The sequence below is a fragment of the Fistularia commersonii genome, chromosome 33 (genome assembly GCF_037954325.1).
Source record: "Fistularia commersonii isolate RoL2024-O1a breed Wild chromosome 33, RoL_Fcom_v1.0, whole genome shotgun sequence".
NCBI classification, from domain to species: domain Eukaryota; kingdom Metazoa; phylum Chordata; class Actinopteri; order Syngnathiformes; family Fistulariidae; genus Fistularia; species Fistularia commersonii.
The window spans coordinates 9,414,159-9,436,065 of record NC_141316.1 but is presented as its reverse complement, the minus strand read 5'-3'; the positions used below and the strand labels follow the sequence as shown (position 1 = coordinate 9,436,065).

At 46.3% G+C, this 21,907-nt stretch overlaps 1 protein-coding gene across 5 annotated transcripts in view; it reads left to right on the top strand.

Annotated features, from left to right (window-relative positions):
- ankfn1b (ankyrin repeat and fibronectin type III domain containing 1b) overlaps positions 1-21,907 on the top strand; it is a 128,118-nt gene that overhangs the window by 78,123 nt on the left and 28,088 nt on the right. For all 5 annotated transcript variants that reach the window (XM_086140686.1, XM_086140687.1, XM_086140688.1 and 2 more), the window contains one exon: positions 15,444-15,566. In XM_086140686.1, coding sequence (XP_085996812.1) covers positions 15,444-15,566 — 123 coding nt within the window. The remainder of the gene's footprint in view (positions 1-15,443; positions 15,567-21,907) is intronic.

Here is a 21,907-nt window from a genome sequence, read left to right as displayed (position 1 = left end):
CATTTTTGCTTGCACACCAACTTTTCCTCACGTTAACGCAAATCGCGACGGGGAACGAGGAAGGAAAGACAAATCCAGACAGCAGTTTTGCTTTTTGCAGCAGCTGCATGCAGCAACTTCTGGCTCGGGTAGCTCATCGTTTCCCGGCTCGCGTCTGTATTTTGATAAACCGAGCGGCTAAATTGTTATCAGACGAAGAGCGAACGTCTCGTAGCCGAGCGCGACTTCTTGCGCCTTTTTTCAACTAAACGAAAACCTAATTTTTGCGCGTCGGCGCAAGACGAGCAGGTTCGAATCCGTCCGGCTTTCGAGAAAACACACCGGAAGCAGCAGCTTCGGGAAAAATTCCTTATCCACCTCTGTTGCTCGGCGACCGTATGGACGTCTTCAATGCCGATTGTTCATCCGTCGGTGTACGACGTGCCGAAATCGGAGCCATCCGTTGCCGGGGAAACATAGCTGCGCTGAAGTACCTGTCGGGCTTCGGCGCGATGCAGAGTCACGGGCGAAGGCTCTCGGTAAATGCCGACACCGAAACGCGAGAAGTTTGATCGGCGAATGGGATGTCTGCCCGCGTCCCGTTTGTCTGCACGGCTGATAGAGCGCATTATCTGATATCAGTTTAGCAGCGGCGAAGGTCACTCTCTCATTTCACGCTTCGTCTCAAAAAGGCCAAACAACATTTTCTATATTGATATTCATTTAATCTACACCGCTAATGGCGGCGCGGCGCTTAGCGCTCCCGCCTCGCAGCGAGGAGGACTCTGGTCCGGATTCCCTGAAAGCGGCGTCGTGGGGTTTGATTACACAAATAATCAAACCTCGTCCGGCTCATTCGGAGAGGTCGGGTGGATAATGGCGGGCTGGAGGGAAGATCTCGCTTTGCTTCTTGCCTTTTTCTCAGAACGAGGGATTTTGGTACGGATGTCAGGGAAGAGAGAACTTGATTAGGCTAATTTATTCACGGGAGCAGGCCGTGTAATTGTTCTCATATGGGGGTGATCCAGATGTGTGTGTGTGTGCGTGTGTGAGTGTGTAGGTATGTATGGAATAAGGCGCTATTTGTTTTGTAGCATTTTTGCTTTGAGAGTTGAAATGCAAAACTAACGGCGATTATTTTCAAATATTTCAACAAGTCCGTCTGTTAAACAGCCGCTCCTTCGTAGCAATGTTCCATTTTCAAAAGTGAAATGATACCCACTATTATTACAGCTAAATAGCTGCTTGCTTACACATCTGGCAGCCGCAGCCCGACATTATCATTTATTTGGAATACCTCTCCGACCAGAAACCCAGTTTTGCATTAAAAAAAAAAAAAAAAAAAGATTCGGGAAAACGCGACGTTCACTCCTGGAAGGAGGACGCGGGTTCCTGCTCTGGTTTAGCGCTTTACGAGCCTTATCTCGCCCTCAACACGCTACCTGCAGAAACACACACCTTCGGTTTTAATAAAGAAGAGCTTGTATGTGCAAACACACACACACACACACACACACACACACACACACACACAAAGAGGACAGAGTGAAGGAGAGGTTACACCTCATCAGATTTGATGCTCAACAAGTAATTAGCATTTAAGAGGGGTTTCCATATATACATTTCATGAAGGTGCATTTATGGACACGGTCTACAGTGTAAGAATGTCCATGTGTGTGTGTGTGTGTGTGTGTGTGAGAGAGAGATGTTTTTAGCTGAAAAAGGCTCATGAGAACACCCACTTCAGGTCAAGATATGGCACGATATTGCAAGTCCTCCCCCCCGGCAGACAATCCGAGGCCGGCTGCAGGAGCGCGGTCATAAACACGGAGGGTTCCTGCCGTCTGACCGGCGTAAAACACATTCCTTCATTTTTCCAACCTTTTTTTTTTTTCTTTTCACCTCGTCTTTTTTTTTTTTTTTTCCAGGATTCTGAAATCCCAGTGTAAATACATATTGAGGGGTATTTACAATAGTGGTAATGGTGGTAGAAGAGGGAGCTAAGTCAGCGGGCTGGAGGAGACTGGAGCTGGCTGACGAGCTGAGTGTGTGTCTATTTGTACCGTGTATCGCGCACGTGTGTGTGTGTGTGTGTGTGTGTGTGTGTGTGTGGTGTCTGCACATGGTTCCAACAGCAAAGTTTATGTCCCTTGTACTTTTACAGCAATGCTTTAATTGCAAACACGCAAGTTTTCTCACGCTTATTCTGGTGTCAAGACAAAAAAACTTGCATTCAGTGACACACACACACACACACACACACACTCACACACGTTGTCCTGCAGTCCTGCAGTGAAGCGGTCGATGACAGGGACGCATTTCGAGAAATATTCAACCTCTCATTTAGCCGTCGTAGATTCAAAGCCTCCTCCTGCTTTTCGTAAGCTCAGAAAAATGTTTGCTTCCGCGAGAATCGCTATGAAATGCGGATTGTTCGATCGTGACATAATGGCGGTGCTGGAATTTCAGCGGCGGCCGCCGTCACGTGTTTACAGAAATGCCTGAACGCCGCTCGTCATTGTTTTCCCCCCCGACGCCGCTTTCGGTCGAAAAGCCATTCTTTTTTTTTCCTCCCGCGGTCGTGAGATAACGGGTCGTGGTTGGCTCGTAGTTCGCCGAACGAAGAAGGCACGACGAAACAGAATCCGAGCCGGACGGTGTGTCCGTGGATGTGTGTTTGCACTTTCCCCGCTAAATCCTCGACCGCAGCTCTTTTCCCGAACCCGTACAAGTAATTCAAATCCTAAACCCGAGCTCCGACTGCGAATTAGCTCTTTAAATAGCGACTGGATTTTCCTGCAGCTCCTCCATCCTCCAGGACCCCGCAAGAATAGAGACCCGCCGAGCACACACTCGTCTCTCCCCTTCTCCTTTCGAGGTTCCCCTCGCTTTTCCAGCATAAATAATCCCCTCAGTCTGCCGGCTCAACCCTGATTGGGAGCTCGACGCCGTGCTCAATTGTGGGCTGATGGGGGCGGAGGAGGGGGTCGGCCGCCCTGTGAATGCGAAAGCCTTTTCAAGGCTATAAACATAATACCGGGAGGGGTGTCCACCTCCGTCGGACCGGGCCCCGGAACCCCCGCCGTTCGGATATAAAGCGCAAATCAACATCTAGACCCGCGTGAACTGCGGAGACGCGCTCGAATTATAGCTTATTTCCTGCGAATTGCGAAACGGGTGAAATTCTGCAGACCCCGTACGCTGTGGCGCGCCGGGGCACGTCGGCAAATCCAGGCTCGGCGGGGGTTTTAGCGGCTTTAGCCTCGAATTATTGGTGGATAAACGGGCGTGTGGTTCGATCGGACGCCCGAGCGTCCGCGTGTTAAGGCCTCTCCTCAGCTGGGAACCTGGTGATTCACACATTTTGTCCAGAATGCAGCTACCTGACACGATAATGCGCGTTTATAGGTGCGCGGGGCGCTAACGCACGTCTGGAGGTTTTATTGAAACCGCTCGGTTGCACTTTGTTTGCGGTGGGGTGTTTCTTTCCAGCGCGATAGCTATTAAATTACTCCCGGATCGGTTTCCTCCAAATCACATCCACATTATTATCTCAACTTACCTCACCAAAAGAGAGTGGAAAGAGAAACCGCCCGCGACACCACTCGCCTCACCCGGCCCCCCTTAGCGGCGCGGCGCTCCGGCTGCAGTCTCTAATAGCGCGCTGGCTCCCCGTCGCTTGTCATCTCGACTCAAGATTAATTCGACTGCAGATCCATCATCCGAATATGTCACTGTCGAGTCAGCCTTACGCCGCACATCAAACGCACCGCGGCTCGCATAGGGAACCGTATCAAACCCGACACCGCAGGGAGCCGGAGAAAGCGCAAAAAAAAAAAAAAAAAAAAGAAACACTGAATTCCTCCCTCGTTTTTTTTGTCTCCCTGACATATTTTCTGTCTGTGCCGACTCCACGGAAAACAGGAGTGCGAGCAGAGCGGCGGCGAAGGGGAGATGTTTCAAAGGGGATGAAATGACGACGGCGAAATGAAAGAATGGAGGGAGGGAAAGGAGCTGAGTTGGAAATACATGTTTAGAGTCATAAGAACGAGAGAATCCCCCGCTCTTCTTGACGGCGTGCCGAAGTGTCGAGGGCGGCTGGGCTGGATGTGATCAAACTCCTCTGTCCGTGCTTTTGCCTCACAGCAAGAAGGTCTCTGGACTTGGCATGTTTTCGCCGTGTCTGCCCAAAAACATTCAGGAGGTTCACCAGAGGCCCTGAATTGCCCAGATGTGTGAATGAGACACAACGGTGGCCGACGGCAACTGCGAAAAGCTCCGGCATCTCCGGCAACCGGGGACCTAGAATAGCAGCAGAAGGCAGGGTACCGAGAGAGGAACTCTGGATTTGTATGGGGATGTCTGGAGTGGCAGAGAAGTATGTTACACTGGTGCAGGACATGTATGCTCGCTGTGAGACAGTCGTGAGGTGTGCTGTAGGTATAACAGAGAAGTTCAAGGTGGTGGTGGGACTTCTTGTTTGCAGTGGTGATTGACAGGCTAACAGATGAGGTTAGACTGGAGTCTCCATGGACGATGATGTTTGCAGATGTGAGCAGAAAACTGGTAGAGGAAAATCTTGAGAGGTGGAGGTATGCTCTGGGAAGGAGAGGAATGAAGGTTAGGCGTAGCGAGACGGAAGGAGAGGAACCCGGGTGGAACGCTGAGGCTACAGGGAGCGGAGATCACAAAGTTGGAGGATTTCATTACTTAGGGTCAACAGTCCAGAGTGTAAGAGAGTGTGGAGAACAGGTAAAGAAACGGGTTCGAGCAGGTCGGAACGGGGGGAGAAAAGTTTCAGGGGTACGAAGAGATAGAAGACTGCCAGCCAGAATAAAAGGAAAAGTGGACTAGATGGAGGTGAGACCAGAGATGCTGTATGGTTTGGAGACAGTAGCTGAAGACAGGAAGTAGAGCTGGAGGTTGCAAAGATGCAGATGCTGAGGTCTTGTTTGGGAGTGATGAGGACGGATAGGATCAGGAATAAGTTCATCAGAGGGACGGCACATGTTAGATGTGTCGGGAAGAGGGTCAGGGAAGCCAGACTGAAATAAGAAGAAGAAGAAGAAGAGGAGGAAGAAGATAATATGTGCCTCTTCGGCACAAACAGTGGCGTTGCATGCATTTAACGACCGTAACGTATTTTGGTGTTCTTACCGGTGTGACTCGTAGCGTCGTCAATTGCACATTGTTCATAACAATTAAAATGGAATCATATCACAAATGAAGGAAAAGCCTGTTAGCTGCGGAGGAATATCAGTACGTTTTATTGGTGCAAATCCAGGCCAAGGAAAATAAAAGCGGCCTCCGCCACGAGGAGAGACGTACACACAGACATGGGTTTGGACGTGGATAGTGGCTGGAAAACAAGGCTGTCTTTGAGCAGATTTTAATTAGCAATGTTCATAGCTTGGCTGCGTTCTTTTATGATTGGACCTCTGAAAGCCTTTTTGTTAGCCCTAATGAAACATCCAGGGTTGTGCGTGCACTTGCTAGCGCGCCAGCCTGCATGCGTTGCGCCGCATGTATCCGTTGAATGAACGGTGAATGGTTATTTTTGGCATGTCAGAGTAACACTGGCAAGAGATGGAGATGATAGAAATCCAGCCACTTTGTTTTCCCTCCTTTAGGTAGGAAGCCATTGGTTGTGATTGCTAAAACAGGGTCAGGTCTACATATGATTTAGTAAAGTCTCCACGGCCTAGAAACCTGAATGAAGATCAGTGGTGCAGTGCGGCCTCAGTCAGGCCATATTTCAGGGGTGTCAAACTCATTTTCAACACATCAGCATAATGGTTCCTCTCAAAGGGCCACATGTAACGGGAACTGTATAAATATAACCAAATGTAATGTAAAATAAATGTAACTACCCCTTAATGTTAAATAACTCTGAATTTATGAATCATTCAAATCCAGCATGCTAGTCGCTCTGTTGCAAAGCTAGCTTTCACTGCTGCAGTGTTTTTGTGAACACGTTCTGCCGCCATCTTAGTTTGGCTTTTAATTCTTGGACAATTCTTGGTTGTTTTTCTAGAAGGCTAACGTTAGCATACTATTTAAGGATCATTTGTATTTCTCAATTCCACTCGTTGAAAATGGCATTGACGAGGATACCCTGCGATCGAACGGGATCGGCATGAATTGTGGGAAATATAGTTTATAGTTTATTGACTTATTTATTTGAAGACAATCAGATGTTTTTAGATGTTTTTGCGTGGCACGTAAAATGACGTGACGGGCCACATATGGCCCGCGGGCCTTGAGTTTGCCACACGTGCCACAGTCCATACATAGCGTCATTGATAGCGCTCCATTTGTAAACAGGAAACACAGATGCATTCCAGAGCATGCCCTTTAAATGATCCCCAATTTATTGCATTTGGAGTTTGAATTCACTGCTTGAACTTATTCAATTCCAGTGATAACACGATTATGACAATAGCATCATTCATTTTATAGAAATACTTAAATAAGCAAAGATTGCACAAGACTTAACCAACGGCAATGCACAACAGCTACCTTGGTAAGCAGCATCCGAACCACGGTGGGAATTAAAACAACACAACACAAAGCAAAAATGAATTTAAAAAAGCGTTAATTCATCGAAGAATGGATTTATTTTCTGAACTGCTTATATTGCCCGGCTGTCATTGACCGAGAGGCCCGGTCCGTCACGCCGCCAGACAACCATTCACCCTCTCATTCACACGTCACGTAGAAAACAACAAGAATCCACTCTGTCATTCACTGGGCACAGAAAGGCCCCCTGCCAGAATCCAACCTTCTTCCAGGCTGGCAAAGGCCGTGCATTAACATCCTGACTCAGCTAAAGAGAAGATTTAAATCCCCTTGAAAAAAACCCACTCATCACAACCATTGGAAATTAGACCCACTCCTATATGCATGTGTATGGGATTCAAGGATTTGAAGAATTTTTATTGTCATACCAGCACACCTTTTGTACAACAGCCTAATAGTTTGTGGTTCGAAATTAGTACCCAGGTTCGGTTTCAAGCCATAAAATAAACAAACATACAAATAAATAAATAAATAAATAAATACATAGAAGAGCATAAAACAAAAAAAACAAAACAAAGGGCAAACGTAAACATCTAAACCAGCAAGAGGGAAAACTTAGCAAAGGCTGAAGTTAGCCTTGTTAGCACTAAATGTACATGTGAAAGTAAGGAGGTAGTTCATATTATTATTGCACCTATGAAAACAAATACTGCTTTGTTTAGTGTATGTATATGTATATGTATATGTATATGTATATGTGTATATATATGTATATACATGTATATGTATGTGTTTATATGTATATATGTATGTATGCATATGTGTATGTATATGCATATACATATATATGTATATATATATGTATATGTATATGTATATGTATATGTATATGCGTATCGCAAGGTACAGTGCAGTGAGTGCAAGTATTTTCACCATCTCCTGGTTAAGAAAACCATGACACGGTGTCAAAATGTCCTAAAGTGCTGCTTAAGAAAATAAAACGACTATGCAAAATCTGGCAGCCACGGGTAACTCCGTGTTTTTACTTTCGGTCGGAGAAAATAACAATATACAACAATAATTAATGGACCAGATAGTTTGTTTATGATGCAGCTTTCCACTCCTGCAGTCTAAGCACTCTAGAGTGTTGCCTTATTTAGTATTTCACACACACACACACACACACGCACACACACACTAGCACTCCAAAAGTGGCATTGGCCATGCATGAGAAACGAGAACCCAACGGTGAACTTTAAAATATGGCGACCGCTTTCCTCTAATATGTTCCAAATGACCCTCAAATAAAATCTAATAAGGCCTAACGGGGGAAAATAATGACGGATCACACTTTCGTTTACTGCGCAGTCCCGGATTAACGTGTCCCCAATTTCCCTGCAATAAAGAGTGAGGACGGATCTCACAAGTTTTCTTAATAAAGTGCACTAAGGAGTGACTCCGGGATCTGCTGGTAGTTTTGTGGATTCTTCCAGAAAACTGCCGTGTTGATTTTGCAATTCTGGGCTTTTTGTCCATGTATATTAGAAGGGTGAAGTCAGTGGGAAAGAGAGCGCTGCTGTCCTGCCAGTGTTCTCCACCTTATGATATTCAATGCAGCGCAAATATTATAAAGTTATGCTTTACTTTCTGCAAACTGCACGAGACACCGGGATAACGTTCGCGCAATGAGGGGATGTTTGACCCACAAATGTGCTGCGACGGGGAACCCGACTTCTGGCTTCATTTGAAAAAGCAATAAAAGGGCTGAGCGGCGGTTAGCGCTTCCGCCTCACAGCCGGGAGCTCCTCGCTTGGATTCCTTCCTGTGTGGAGTCTCCATGTTCTCCCTGGGGTTCTTCAGGGTTCTCCGGGTTCCCTCATGGAGACACTGAACGGACCGGCAGTCAATGAAAGAGTGAATAGTTCTCTGGAAATGCCTTTGAAGGTGAATGAATGAATATTTCTAGAGGATGTGTGAATGAGAGGGTGAATGGCTGTATAAACACTGCTCAAAAAAAATAAAATAAAGGAAACACTAAAATAGCACATCCCTGATCTGATTGAATGAAATATTCTGATGAAATACTTTGTCCTTTACTTAGTTTCCCCCCTACCTGGAGGCACCGTCACTGCGTGCCTCGCTTAATGTCTCTTCGCAGTCGTTACAGTTGTTGACGAAAAACATTTGACACATCAGCTAAACTGTAGCTAAATCTAGTAAAAATAATAAAAGTGTTTTTTTCAATAGTGACATCCACAGAGATGGCACTACGGTCTCAGTGCATAGCATGCTAGCACGGTTAGCGGAATCATCGCGCAGTCCATAGTGGGCTCAGCTGTTGCCGCGTCACAGCACGTCTCTTCTTCATATTTGAACGGTAAATGCGAACTGTCTTTTCAGCGATTCTGAAAAAAATAACTAAAAATGGTGACGGTAAGTGGAAATAGAACAAATCACTGAATAAATATAACCATTTGATTTATTTTTTCATTTTGCAATTTTTTTCTTTCCACAATGACAGGTGAGGCCCGGCCTCCCCTGCCTCTCCATGTCGCTGCACGCATGTATGTCGATGAGAGGATGAATGTGATGTGTGAATTATAAGATAAGATACATTTTATTGGACAGAATGGAACAGTAAGGGGGAAAAAAAATAGACAACCAGACAAAACAAAACGATCGCAACAAGAATAAAATACACAAAAATAGGCATAATGACATGTGAGAGGGTGAGGTTGTGAATGAGAGGATGAATGGTTGAAAGCGTTCATGTGACACATAAATGAGAGGGTGAATGTCGTATGTTTCTATATAACGTGTGAATATATGTCTCAATTTAGTGAGTTAATGAGAGGGTGAAAGGCTGATGAACCTCCACGGGTCCAAGTATCCTGTCTGAAGCTTTTTGTGTGGCAACAGAGAGAAAATGGGTATTTCTGCGCAATTTGTAGAACATTTCTCCAAAGTTTAATTGGTGCTTCTGTAATAAGATCCAGTGATTGAGCCGCTGGAGAGCGAGTCATCCTTTCCAGCCAAAGTGTGAAGGTGTGAATGTGCGAGTGAAGGCACGTGAGGTTGGCTCGACATTTCTCTCTGTCATGCAAAGCAGTCGCCGCTGACAAAAGCGGTCCCGTGCCAACGGGTTAAGGGGAGTCGCTAATGTCGCTAAACTAAGTCGCGCCGCGGCCGGTCGGCTGTGGGAGCGCACAGAACTTGGATTTAACGGAAGTGTTGTCCGGTCCCGAATGAGTGCTAAAAAGCTCACAGGTTGAGCATTTTAGCACAAATGCAACTGTACCTCAACCAAGCGTCCTTAGCAGGACCGTCTGCTGGTCCTAATTGGGCTTTATGTCATTTGTTGGGTCTAGGAACTGGAATTATTGAGGTTTGGTTTGGGTTTGACAGGAAGTCAATACAAGGCCTTCAACCTGAGTTGCTATATTAACTTGGTTGACATATTTATTCTGATTGTAGCATTTTGAACAAACAAAATAATTGACTTGTTACCCACTCATCCATCCATTGATTCATGCATCCATCCATCCATGTTGTACGTTAATCTGGTAGACCCTCACCAGTTGGAGTAGACCCCCATATTCCCGTCTCCAGTGACGATCTCCATCCCGTTCCAGGAGGACCTCCAATACCATCACAAGATCTCCATAAGATCAGCCCCAGGGCCTCCTGCCAGATAACCTCTACAGTAGATGGTACAGGTAGTCCCCTTACCAGACGCCCAAAACACCTCGGCTGGCACCTTTTCTTTTCCCCACAGACATCTGAGCTCCTCCACCCGAAGCCGGAGGAAGCTCATTCGTCCACTTCTGTCTGGGAGCTTTTTCTTTCCATCACCACCCAGAGTTTGTGAAGAGTCTGATATTGCCAGGCTCGAAAAGCGACGCCTCGCGTTCCTAACGTAGCTCCGTAGAGCACCGTATCACTGCCGATGGCGAACGTATCCATCTCCCTAATGTACATCCGCTGTACGAAACCTCGTGATCTGCGAGCTCCTTTCCTTGCAGCAGCTTTACGCTGTCTGCTGGCATGGAACCCTGGCTCTCACTTGTAGGCACTTGATTCGTCTTGACCATGACGTCCACCTCCAGCAGTAACGACAAAGGACAGTCTTGGCAAACTAGGTTTGACTGTCCAGAGAATATGGCCGGAGCTTTCACAACCCCGGAGGAACACGCCAAAAACCGAAACAGTTAAACACAACATGAAATTTCCATTGCTCCTTCTGCTTCCATCTTCTATCTATCTTCTTCTGTGGCCACCTCGGCCGATAGCCCTCTGGCCCAGCGATTCTTATCTGCAGTTTCAGGTGAACTCTGGACAAACCAAGTCATCCTTTGTGCCTCCGTCAAGACCCGCAGACAATACCGGCTTATCGGGTTTCGGCCATGACAGCCAACAACCGTCTTCTGACAAGGCTCCAGAAAGTGGCTTTTCTTAGTGGACCGTTCGAATTCCACATGGCTAACCTCCCACTGGATAGAGAATTTTGTCTAAAGATGAAAACCGCTGTTTTCTATTCCAGGTTTGTCAAGCGTACATTAGCACCTGATCCAAATGACCACCGCGTGATATTTAGCTGACCCACCGGTCGGTCAACAACAACAACAGACCCTAGACGAACAGGAAGTAGATACGATTTTACCACAAACGAAATCCCGTTCTAGTGCCCAAAAGGCTCCATTCTTGTTGGTAAACATCACGTTCACGATAGCAGAGCTACAGCTAGTCCACAATTCCTCCAATAAGGTACAACTTGAATTTAGCCTAGGGAGGTCGGACAAGGGGGGGCGAGCATGGTTACGCGGGGTTCGCGCTTAGGAACGCCACCTTCAGGGCGGGAATTAGCGTTGTAGATTTGGTCGTGTGTGACAAACCCGTACTTTTTATACATGGTTTGCCAACCGACGAAGTTCTCGGAGTTCCCCTTCTCCGTTCACACAAAAACACCAAAAGCAAAGAACTCTTCCTCACTTTTAAATTTTCTCGTCGTTCCTCGAGTGACCTTTGCAACTTCATCATAGAGCACTTCGCAGGGGCCGGGGTTTTAAAATAAAAGAAAACGCCGGATTTCCCGAGCGCACCGAGAGGAATTCTAATCGAGACCATAAATCTTATGAGACGATATACTGAGCGGGGATTGCATCACCGCAGTGTGCCTTCTGTGATGATGTTGTCAGGGACAGCTGCACGCTGCAGAGCCAGGGTTGAAGCTCTCTGGGAGTCAAGAGGCAACCAGTTGCCAGCAGATCCCATCCACTGTGACCCACCTGCTTCGCATGTCCAGTTTTCCCCTAAATCCCTCAAAGGGACCCCGGGTCCTCATTTATGTCTGCTGACCCCCGCCTCTTTGAAGTCATGATCCCACGTGTTTTCATGCCATTGAAGTCATTATCCTATTGTTGTGTTGTGTCATGTGTTTGATCCGAATGTGTGTTTGAAGTATTACGGGACATGCTTAATGTAACTATTGGTCAGAGGCCAACTGTCATGAAACCTTTAAAAAGCGAGGCGGTTATTAACGACCGGCGATGGAGGCGGGGTGGGGGGTGGGGGGGGACCTTCTGCGTTTGCCGTCGTGAAGCGTCGCTGTCAATCCGCGTCGGAAGGTAGAACCGCTTGAAAACGACGAGGCTAATTAGCGTTTTTTTTTTTTTTTTTTTTTTTGCAAGCGTCGGAGAAGAATCCCACGCCCCGTCCGTGTGATTCACTCTGGAAAATATGCCCCTTTGTCTTCGGGGGTCAACCGGCTCTTTGTAAAGAAAAAAAATCTGGCGCACGGTGAGCAGGGGAGGGTGTAGGAGTGGGAAAGAAGGCCATTTAGATAGCTCCTGGCAGCGTCCTCACAATGAAACAGCTGTGTATGTATAGTGGCATGTTTGGAGGTACGCCAGTTGTGTTGGCGTGCCAGGTGGACCCAGTCTTCCACCGCACCAATCACAGTTCTACTGCAGAACCTTTGACTTTGGCGCCACGTATGCTCACCGTCTTCGGCCAAAGCCGGTTCGCCACGTTGAGAGTCGACGGGCTCCTCGGTGTTCTGGCGTCTTTCATTTATTTCTTTTTCCGCTTTTAGCACCCGCTAGCAGCGTCACATTATTCCCACTGTTTGTCGTCGTCGCTTTGTTGGTCGTTTAAAATAGAGCGGAGGTGTTAAACTCGAATACGCAGTGGGCGTATTGAGAAAAATCGGGATAAAACAATGAACCTTCTTCATATAGACCCAAAGATGTTCTGCTTAAAAACTGAATACGGAAAAAAGCAAAGCTTCATACTATACAATATATAACTTAATGTTCCACGCATCCAAAATCAAAATACAGTAAATTGAAACCCATTTCATTTCTTGATAAAAATGAAATAAAAATCGTATGCTGCATTTTATTTGCAACAATTTCAAAAAATATTTAAAAAAAAAAACAATAATAAACCAATTCCCAAATAAAAATATCCTTCAATGAACTTGAAACCATTAAAGTGCGTAAAGATTATAGCTCAGTTTGCAACACGCTGATGTACTCCGATCGGCCGCCTTTCGTTTTTCGGAGGAGTAGCGCGGTGCTAGTATTAGCATAAGGTCGCTATGACGACTGTCAACGGAGGAGGAGACGTTTATGGGTCCCGTCGTGATTTTCGTGCCAAAACACCAGCAGAGCATTCTGGGATTTGTAGTATTAGCGGTACATGCGTCATAGTTTAGAATACCGGAGGGTTTGGATTGGTTTGGATTGCGGGCCAAATACAATGACATTGCGAGCCAAATTTGGCCCGCGGGCCAGAGTTTGACACTTATGAAACAGAGACTGACCTTCGGTGGCAAACACAGCGAGCACCGGTGTAACACCCTCCTGTAGGGTTTCCAAAATCAGCTTAAACCTACCAAAAATAATACTCTTAAGATTTCCCAACACCCTTGTAAACCAAAAAGCCTGCTATCTATAACCCCTTCCACACGGCGCGGCAAACGCGAAGTCGTCCAGGAAAGCAAACGTCTCGATCGGTCGCGTCCACGCTAGCTCGGGCTGAGAACATGTGGTGGAAAGACGTTTTTTTTTTTTTTCTCTGGTGGATTTGCAGAGCGAAAAGTTGTCGGCGTGTCCATCGGAACGCGATAAAAATATCCCGAGCACGAAAGAGCTCCGAGAGTAGAAACGTTGTCGCAGATCGAAAGATGTAACTTATTTTGCATCGTATTCATCAAACTCTATAACTCCTCCCCTTTCAGCTGGAAGGAAACCTGACAGCAAGAAAGTCAACATCATGTTTCAAGTGAATGAATGTAATGTCGGCAAAAGAATTTCCTCCGGGTTTAATAAAGTTCTTTTCTATCTACAAACATCTACAAGGAGTTTACTGCCATTTTTAAAAGTTGGTTCCGCATAATTTATCATTTCAGTCAGAGGAGGTTTGGGTTGCCGAAGGCTTTTCTTCAGGGTTCTCGGTCCAAACCCATGCAGGAGGATCTTTGGAGACCATAAATTGTCCAGATGTATTTCGTGTCCCCGTGACGGGTGAATGACAGGGTGAATGTGTCCAAATGTGGCCTTGCAATCGACAGGAAGTCCACCTTTTCTGTAGTGACGTCCGTGAAAACTCTCGGAACGATAAACCCGATAAGACGTCTCCACAACCGCCTTCACGGCAGGAGGAAGGTCGCTTCTGCTGATGCTTACAGACGGACAAGAACGTCCTCGTGCGCTTCAGGTTCGGTGGTTTTTACCGCTCCGTCGCGCAGCGGTTTTATAAATCCATAACATCAGCCGTGCTGTCTGACCCCCCCAACGTGCACGTCCTCCTGAGCTGCAATGCATTTTCAGCTGGGTTTCATTTTATGAACGTTTTTTATTTTATTTATTTATTTGGTTTCTTTTTTTTTTGGGGGGGGGGAGGGGTTCAAGAACCTGGAAAGTTATTTTATTAAAAAAAAAAAAAAGTTTTATTGCGCTGTCAAACATGCTGCATTTCTGGAAAATAGAGAAAAATTGGAATTGACTCTGAAATTGGCAGGTCAGTTTTTTTTTTTTTTAAAAAAGAGAGTTTTAAATCAAGATAAGAGGCCTGCAGTCTGAGCATCTCTATTTCACTCGTCATTACTCCAAGTTGCGGAGTCGACATTTTGGTGGTCTGCGGTCTTCCCGTTGCTTCTTATCCTGCGACTGGAACTGCGATTGAACCCGTCCTGCAGACCCACGACGCCTGATTGGACGTGACTGACATCTCGGTCTTATAAAACGTGTATTATCGTGTTAAACGCGGCGTTAGCGAGCCGGAGCGCCGCTTCTCGTGTTGCGGCGTGGGCCGGAGCCAGACTACCCCCGTGTCTTTTTGCGGTGGAATTCACAACGTTATTTCATCCGTCGACGTGTCAATTAAACCGGCGAGACGGGAATACCGGGAACGGGAATGAACCCGGACGTCGTTTCCTGACGTTTTCATTAATTTCGCCGAGCCGAGCGCCCGGTTTCGTGCGCGGCGCGCGTCTCGTAAACTCTCCCGTCGTCCCAAACGCGTTTCGATTTACCTCGACCCACCGCGGATTTGTGTGTTTTACATAAACGGGCCCCGCCGAGCCTTCGTCTCCGTCGCATATTTTCCCCCCTCGCTTCGGTTCCGCGAGCCGGGGAGAAAAATATCATTACATTTTGATTAGTCCCGACTGTTGCCGCGGCTGTATCGCGAAGCTGATACTCATCAAATGCGTCTCGGGCTGGAATGGAAGAACGATTACATTTCCTGTTTTTAATTTTGACCGAGCTGGGACATTGGCGACCCGGAGAGATTACGATATATTTGACTTTTCTCCACGAAATAAAAAAAGAATAGCGACCGAGCGTCGACGTAGCCTCCCGACGGTTCGACGTCGAACGCGAGCATTTCCGTGCAGCTCCCGGACGATGTATCTCATTCTTTATCTTTGCTCTCCCTTCAAGGTCGGAGTCGGGAATCTACCGCTTCACCCATCGCCTGTCGCTGAAGGAACGTCCGGCCAAGGCGGAGAAGATCCCGTCGGACAGATCCTCCGCTTACAGGCGACGATCCCTGAGCGTGGACTGGTATTTTCTCTTTACTAACTCATCCCGCGTCTTCCGGGGACATCCGGATGAGACGCTTCCTAAGCGGGGATCGGATCCGCTCTTTAAAATCCTCCATCGCGGTTCATTTCTGAAGTCCCCGCGAGTAACACCTAATAAGTCAGACAGCTGTGAGCGAGCCACGGCTGCAAATATCTGTACGCGAAATGGAGCCCGAGGTCAGCGGGGTTTCGGGGCGGGGGTATAGATTGGGTGTAGTCGTAATAGGGTGCTGCTCTGTCTCCGCGTCTGGGTTTCGTTGAGGAGCGCCAAGCAGCTTCAGTGGCGCCGGCTCATCTTGCTCTTGTAAAGCTCCAGTCTTTAGGCAGCCGATGAAAGGAGTTTGAAAGCTTTCCATCACGAGGCTGCCTTCCCGTCCCCGGCCACGGGAATCCTTCCCAGTCTCCCTCGTGTTGCCTAGCCTCTGCACATTCATCCGCCCATCCATCCCGCCGGCCGTCCATCTGGCATCCTCCCCGCCGTATATCACGGGCTCTTCTGTTTTATTTATTTTTTTTTTATTTTTAACCCCCCCCCCCCCCCCCCCCCCCTCCCCCCTCCTCCCCTCCCTCACCCGCGGGAAATTCGCTCCGGATCGCGCACGTCCCTCGCGCTTTATTTACTCAAAGAAAAGAAAAAAAAAAAAAAAAAATCCAATCAGTCACGCCTCTAAACACTTTCCAGAACCGTGTCACTCTGTGGGAACCCCCTTTTTTTTTTTTTCCCCCCCGACGGACCACAGGTGTGGGATTCTCTGAAGTCCCATCTAATCATTTAAGGACCCGCTGTGAGGTCTTACGAGGTCTTCTGTCGACCTCATGAGACCTTCTGTGTGGTCTCGGACCGACGTCGCGATCGGATGTGTGGTCCGCCCGGAGAGCGGCGTGTCGGGGTGCGTGTGCGGTGTGAGGTCCTCGGGCTTTTTAACGGCTCGCCGTTTTTCTCCCACGTTGTCGGAGAGAAGGGACCTGCCCTTTAAAGTTCAGGCCCTGATTGATGTGGTCTGGTTTTAATGAAACGCAGTGGGTTAGATTGGACACGCTCATTTACGGGAGGTTCGCCGCAGCTGGATTCTGACTTTCTCCACGCCGAGCCACTGTCACGCCACCGTGATTGTCTTCTGTGACATAATATTATAAAACCAGGCCCCCCAGGAGAGGAGATCCGGGCGCGGAGGCGAAACCAGGTTGATCCGTCGCAGTCATCGCCGCGGCGACGGGGAAAACATGTGTGCAAGTAGCACCTTCTTACCCCGTGAGTCACTCGCATACTTGGAATTTTTTTTTTTTTTTCCTTTTTTTTTCTGTAGAGCTTCCCGCGGCGCGCCGGAGTCGTCTTTTTTTATTTCATTTTATTCTCTTTTTGCGCACGATTCACGGCGCATTGTTCCAGAGCTGCAGCGTCGGGATGAAACTGTGATATCTGTGTACGGTCGACCCTCAATTTTGGCAGGAGTTACGTTCCAAGACCCCCCTCGAAGTAGAGACGTGATCATTTTGACGATATTTACAGATATATCAAACCGCGACAAACCTCCCGTGTCGTCAGTAGTCATGTCGGAGAAGCCGTGTCGTCCGAGGATGCGTGCCGGCTTCATGTGAAATCATGTGAAAATGATCTTCCTCCATTGAAAATGCTGAATATACAGGACTGTCTCAGAAAATTAGAATATTGTGATAAAGTTCTTTATCTTCTGTAATGCAATTACAGAAACAAAAATGTCATACATTCTGGATTCATTACAAATCAACTGAAATATTGCAACCCTTTAATTAATTTAATATTGCCGATTATGGCTTACATCATCAGAAAACTCAAAAATCCTATCTCAAAATATTAGAATATCATGAAAAAGTAATTTTTGTTTTTTTAATTGCATTGCAGAAGATAACGAACTTTATCACAATATTCTAATTTTCTGAGACAGTCCTGTGTATTTATTCATTTTCATCTACTGGGTGTACTTTACACAACAAATGTTTGTGGATTTTGCATAACTGCACGCTACAACAGAGTACTTTTTTGGCAAATATCTCATTCTGATGACTTGAATGGAGTCAGTAACGTAGTTAAAGTTAGCTATGAGAAAAACGACCGCTGTCCCGACAGCTGGGATTTTAGTTCCTTCACCTTTCTCACTTTTCGCAGGGAAGTCGGCGTCGTAGTTTTTATGAACGGTCTGAAAACGCAGCGACACAATGCCTTTTTCGGGATAGCGATGGCAGTCCGGCAGATGAGGCGAGCGTACTTTGAAAATAACATAGTAAAAAAAAAAAAAAGTCCACCTCCCATTTTGTGGGGAAGTGATACGTTTTAGAGGCTAAATTGGAGGCTAACTCGCTAGCCTTCTAGAACCGCTCGATCGCGATCGACGTATTGGGCACGCCTGGTCTAGAATGTGGCTATTTCAGGGGTCGGCAACCTTTACCGCTTAAAGAGCCACACAACCCTTTTGAAATTTAAAATGAATTAACACGACTTCTACGTTATATATGTTTTTTGCACGTGACAATTAACGCATCGAATGTATAAACAAAATGTGTTATATTAAAGAAATGCAATATTGTTTTCTCTGCAGTTGTTCATTGATTTTCAGAATGATAATTCAATAAGTAATTATTGAATTATTGATTTTAATTATAACAAGTCAATAAAATATTTTTGAATTATTATTATTAAAAACAATGAACAACTGCAGGGAAAACAAAAATTATATTTCAGCATGCAACAATTTTGAACTCAAGGTTACTTCTAAGAAAAATGCTCAATTTCTGTTTGAGTCCTTTTTGTATTTAAGAAGAAAAGCCGAACTTAAATGATCCACCGGCAGAAAACCAAAAATGCCGTCCTCTGCAGTTTTTTTTTCTAAGAGCGACAAATATATTCTAACACATTTAACTGAGATGTTACAAGATCACCATAACCATCAAATCTAAAATTACATAAAAACGAACCATTAAACACTTGATTAATTTCCAAAGGGAGCTGCATCAGATGGATCAAAGAGCCACTATTTAATCAGGAAAAACAAAAAATTGAATAAAAATAAAATATAAATAAATATTTAAAAAAAAAAAAAAAAAAAAGGAGTGCTTAAGAACGCCAAATCACGAGAACCCGGTAAAAAAAAATTCTGCGAAGTAGCGAAAGTGGTCCACTGCACGCGGTAAAAACAAGCGAAGGGGAGGCAGAGCGGAAGGTTTCATAATCGGCGTTAGTCGGAGAAACAAAATAACCGAAGGAAATCGGCAAGAAAGATCAGCTGATTATCAAACATAATATTAATTAATTCATTCATTCATTCATTCAGAGCGTCTGTCATTGGCTGACGCGGCTTCGAATCCAACTGTGGACCGTCGCACCATCTCGTGAAAATAACCGAGAAACGGCGTGAAACGGAAAAAGCGCTGCTGAAACCTCGCTTTTCCGCTGACGGTCCAGTTGGAAGGAAAGGAGGTTTATTTATCGTCCGCTCCGTTCGTCCCGCTAAGATGTGATTTACAAGAATAAATTACAGAATTTCACGACGGCGGGAATGATCTAAGCCCGGCTCTTCTTTTGAAATGAAAAAAAAAGGACATCTCGGAGATATTAGTCCCTTTTTGCCTTCATTTGCAGTTTGCTGTGATGAACGGCGGCGCAGAGCCGGGACTCTAAAAAAGCCGTTAAAGAAAAACACTTTTTTTTCGCCCCTTCGCCGCACATCACCGGGCTTTTATTTCATTTCTCGGCGGGAGATAAAGGCTTCGTGAAATGTCAGAGCGCGGTCTCAGCGGGCTCAGCATTTTACTATCTACTTAGTAGAACGTTGCCATTTTGTCAAATCAAGACAGACTCCAAACGGCAGACTCCCCACTCCTAAAATAAAAAACAAAACAAAAAAGCATCCGGTGGGCTTGCAGGCCGGCATCGGGAGCCAATGAGCTGCTTTATCGAGGTTCTCGGGAGAAAATGTGATAATAAAACATAATGGCGGTGTTATTGTTGTCGGTAATCATAGTAAATAGGCTCCGGCGGCGGCGGCGGCGGGGGGAACAGGGAGGAGGAGCAGGCGGGGTAACCCACGGTTACCCCGGAAACACGACAGCGCTCTTCCCCGACCCGGCGTCGGCTTTCCACCCGTTTCTCCATTTGGAGGTAGCAAACATTCCCCCGCGAAAACGCGTCAGCTGCAAAAAACGGAGAAATTGTCCGGACATTTAAATGTAGGAGTGAATGGTTGGATGACCACTTGAATTTCCGGACTATTAGACGCTACTTTTTAAACGTGGCGCTTTTATAAAACATTTATAAATGTATAAAATAATTGGCGCGGTCGCATCAGATCGATGATAAATCACAAAGACAGACGAAGGAAGTGACAGAGGAATTCTGAGACTTTAAGAAGAATATTTTAGTGGTTTCAGTGATGAAGAAGTCATCAATGCCTCTTCCTGGCAGGCTACTGTATTTTTATTTTTTTTTTTCCAGACGTGTTCAGGGTACTGTTCAGAAAATAAGCATTTACAGTAGGTATTTTATTGAAAATTAAAAAAAAAAAAAAATCTGCGCGTAAATATACTGCTCAAAAAAATAAAGGGAACACTTGAACAACACAATGTAACTCCAAGTCAATCCCACTTGTGTGAAATCATAGTGTCCACTCAGGAAGCAACACAGATTCATTTGGACTTGTTTTAAGGACATTACATCAAAGTTGGATCAGCCTGGAGTTTGTTTTTACACTTTAATTTTGAGTGTGATTCCTAATCCAGACCTCCATGGGTTGATACAATTGATTTCCATGGATCATTTTTGTGTGATTTTGTTGTCAGCACATTCAACTGTGTAAAGAGCAAAGTATTTCATAAGAATATTTCATTCATTTAGATCTAGGATGTGCTTTTTAAGTGTTCCCTTTATTTTTTTGAGCAGTGTATGTCACCTTACTAATGGACACATAGGAGCCATTTTTATTTCTTTACAAATTTAGTGAGTGCGACTTATACTCAGGAGCGTGAATGAATAAATTAATAAATAATTAGCGCAGATAAGTGAGCAAACTTATCAGTAAACGTCATCTGTAGTTCAACGCCACGGCGGCTGTTGGATCTGCGGTGGCTTTTTGTATCAGCGCTTGAATTCTCTGGAAAGAAAACCCAACAGAGCAGCTTCGCCAGAGACGCCCCGAGGGACAACGCAGAAGAAGCAAGGCCAAGTTTCATTTTCGCGGACGGGAAACTTCACGAGTTCAACAACAACAACGCGCGCGGAAGCGTTGCCGCGCTGCGAAAAACCACATCCATTCTTATAAAAATCTAAAAATGTAAAAAAAAAAAAAAAGAAAAACAAAACAAAACAAAAAAAAAAAAAAGGCGAGCAGCCGGCGGCCCGTCAGCGAGGCGCTCGTCTGCGGTCTGCGGAGGATTAGCTGGATGTTCTCGGGCTTCAGGGATGACTTGAACCTGACAAAGCTCTACATCATAGCTTGGACCGAGTGGAGAGAGGCGAGGTGATTTATTCACACACACACACACACACACACACACACACATCGCAGCGGCGTAAGCTGGAGCCTCATCCTCCCTGTTTGCAGCAGAATATAACAACTCGGGTTGGCGGTGCAATTCCCGGCCGTTTCCCGACAGCCTGTTCGGCTCCGTGCACGTCATTGGCGTGCACGGACGGGTGAATGCTAAATGGCGTGAACGCTCTCAGTGAGTCAAGATCATTCTAGAAAGAGGATGAGGGGCGAGTCGGGCGTGAGGGAGGAGAGATTTTTCAATTTTTATCTTTTCTCTCCAAACGTCGGCCATATTTGTAGTCATATTTGTAGTTCCACATGTTGGAGGCGTCTACGACACGGACGGACGGACGGACGAAGTGTCCGGTTATGCGATCACAAACCTGTCGGCTGCTTCAGCACCGCGGACAGTTCCGCCGATTCATCGATCCGCCGCACGCTCGGGTCACCGACGTTCCCCCCGCCCCCCCGGCTCGCCGTCGGATCCCTCCGGTTCCCGCCGTCAAACAGAGCATCGCCGAGTCTCACAAAACCTCGTTCCTCCGGCGGCGAGGTCGAGGAGGGGGGAGGTGGGGGATGGCGGCCGGGCGGAGGCGGTTTCGCCGCCGCGCCTAGCTGCAGCCTCTCCTCCCCTCTTGGATTTTCCTACCGCCAAAACACAAGCAAACACACTGCAGTCGTTAGCGTGATGTCGAGTGCGGTGTGTAAAGGAGGTCACCCGGTAGGAGTCTCCATGAACTGCACACACACACACACACACACACTGAGTGGGAGAAATAAAAAAGAAAATAGACTGCGGTTTGCATTCTTTTTTTTTTTT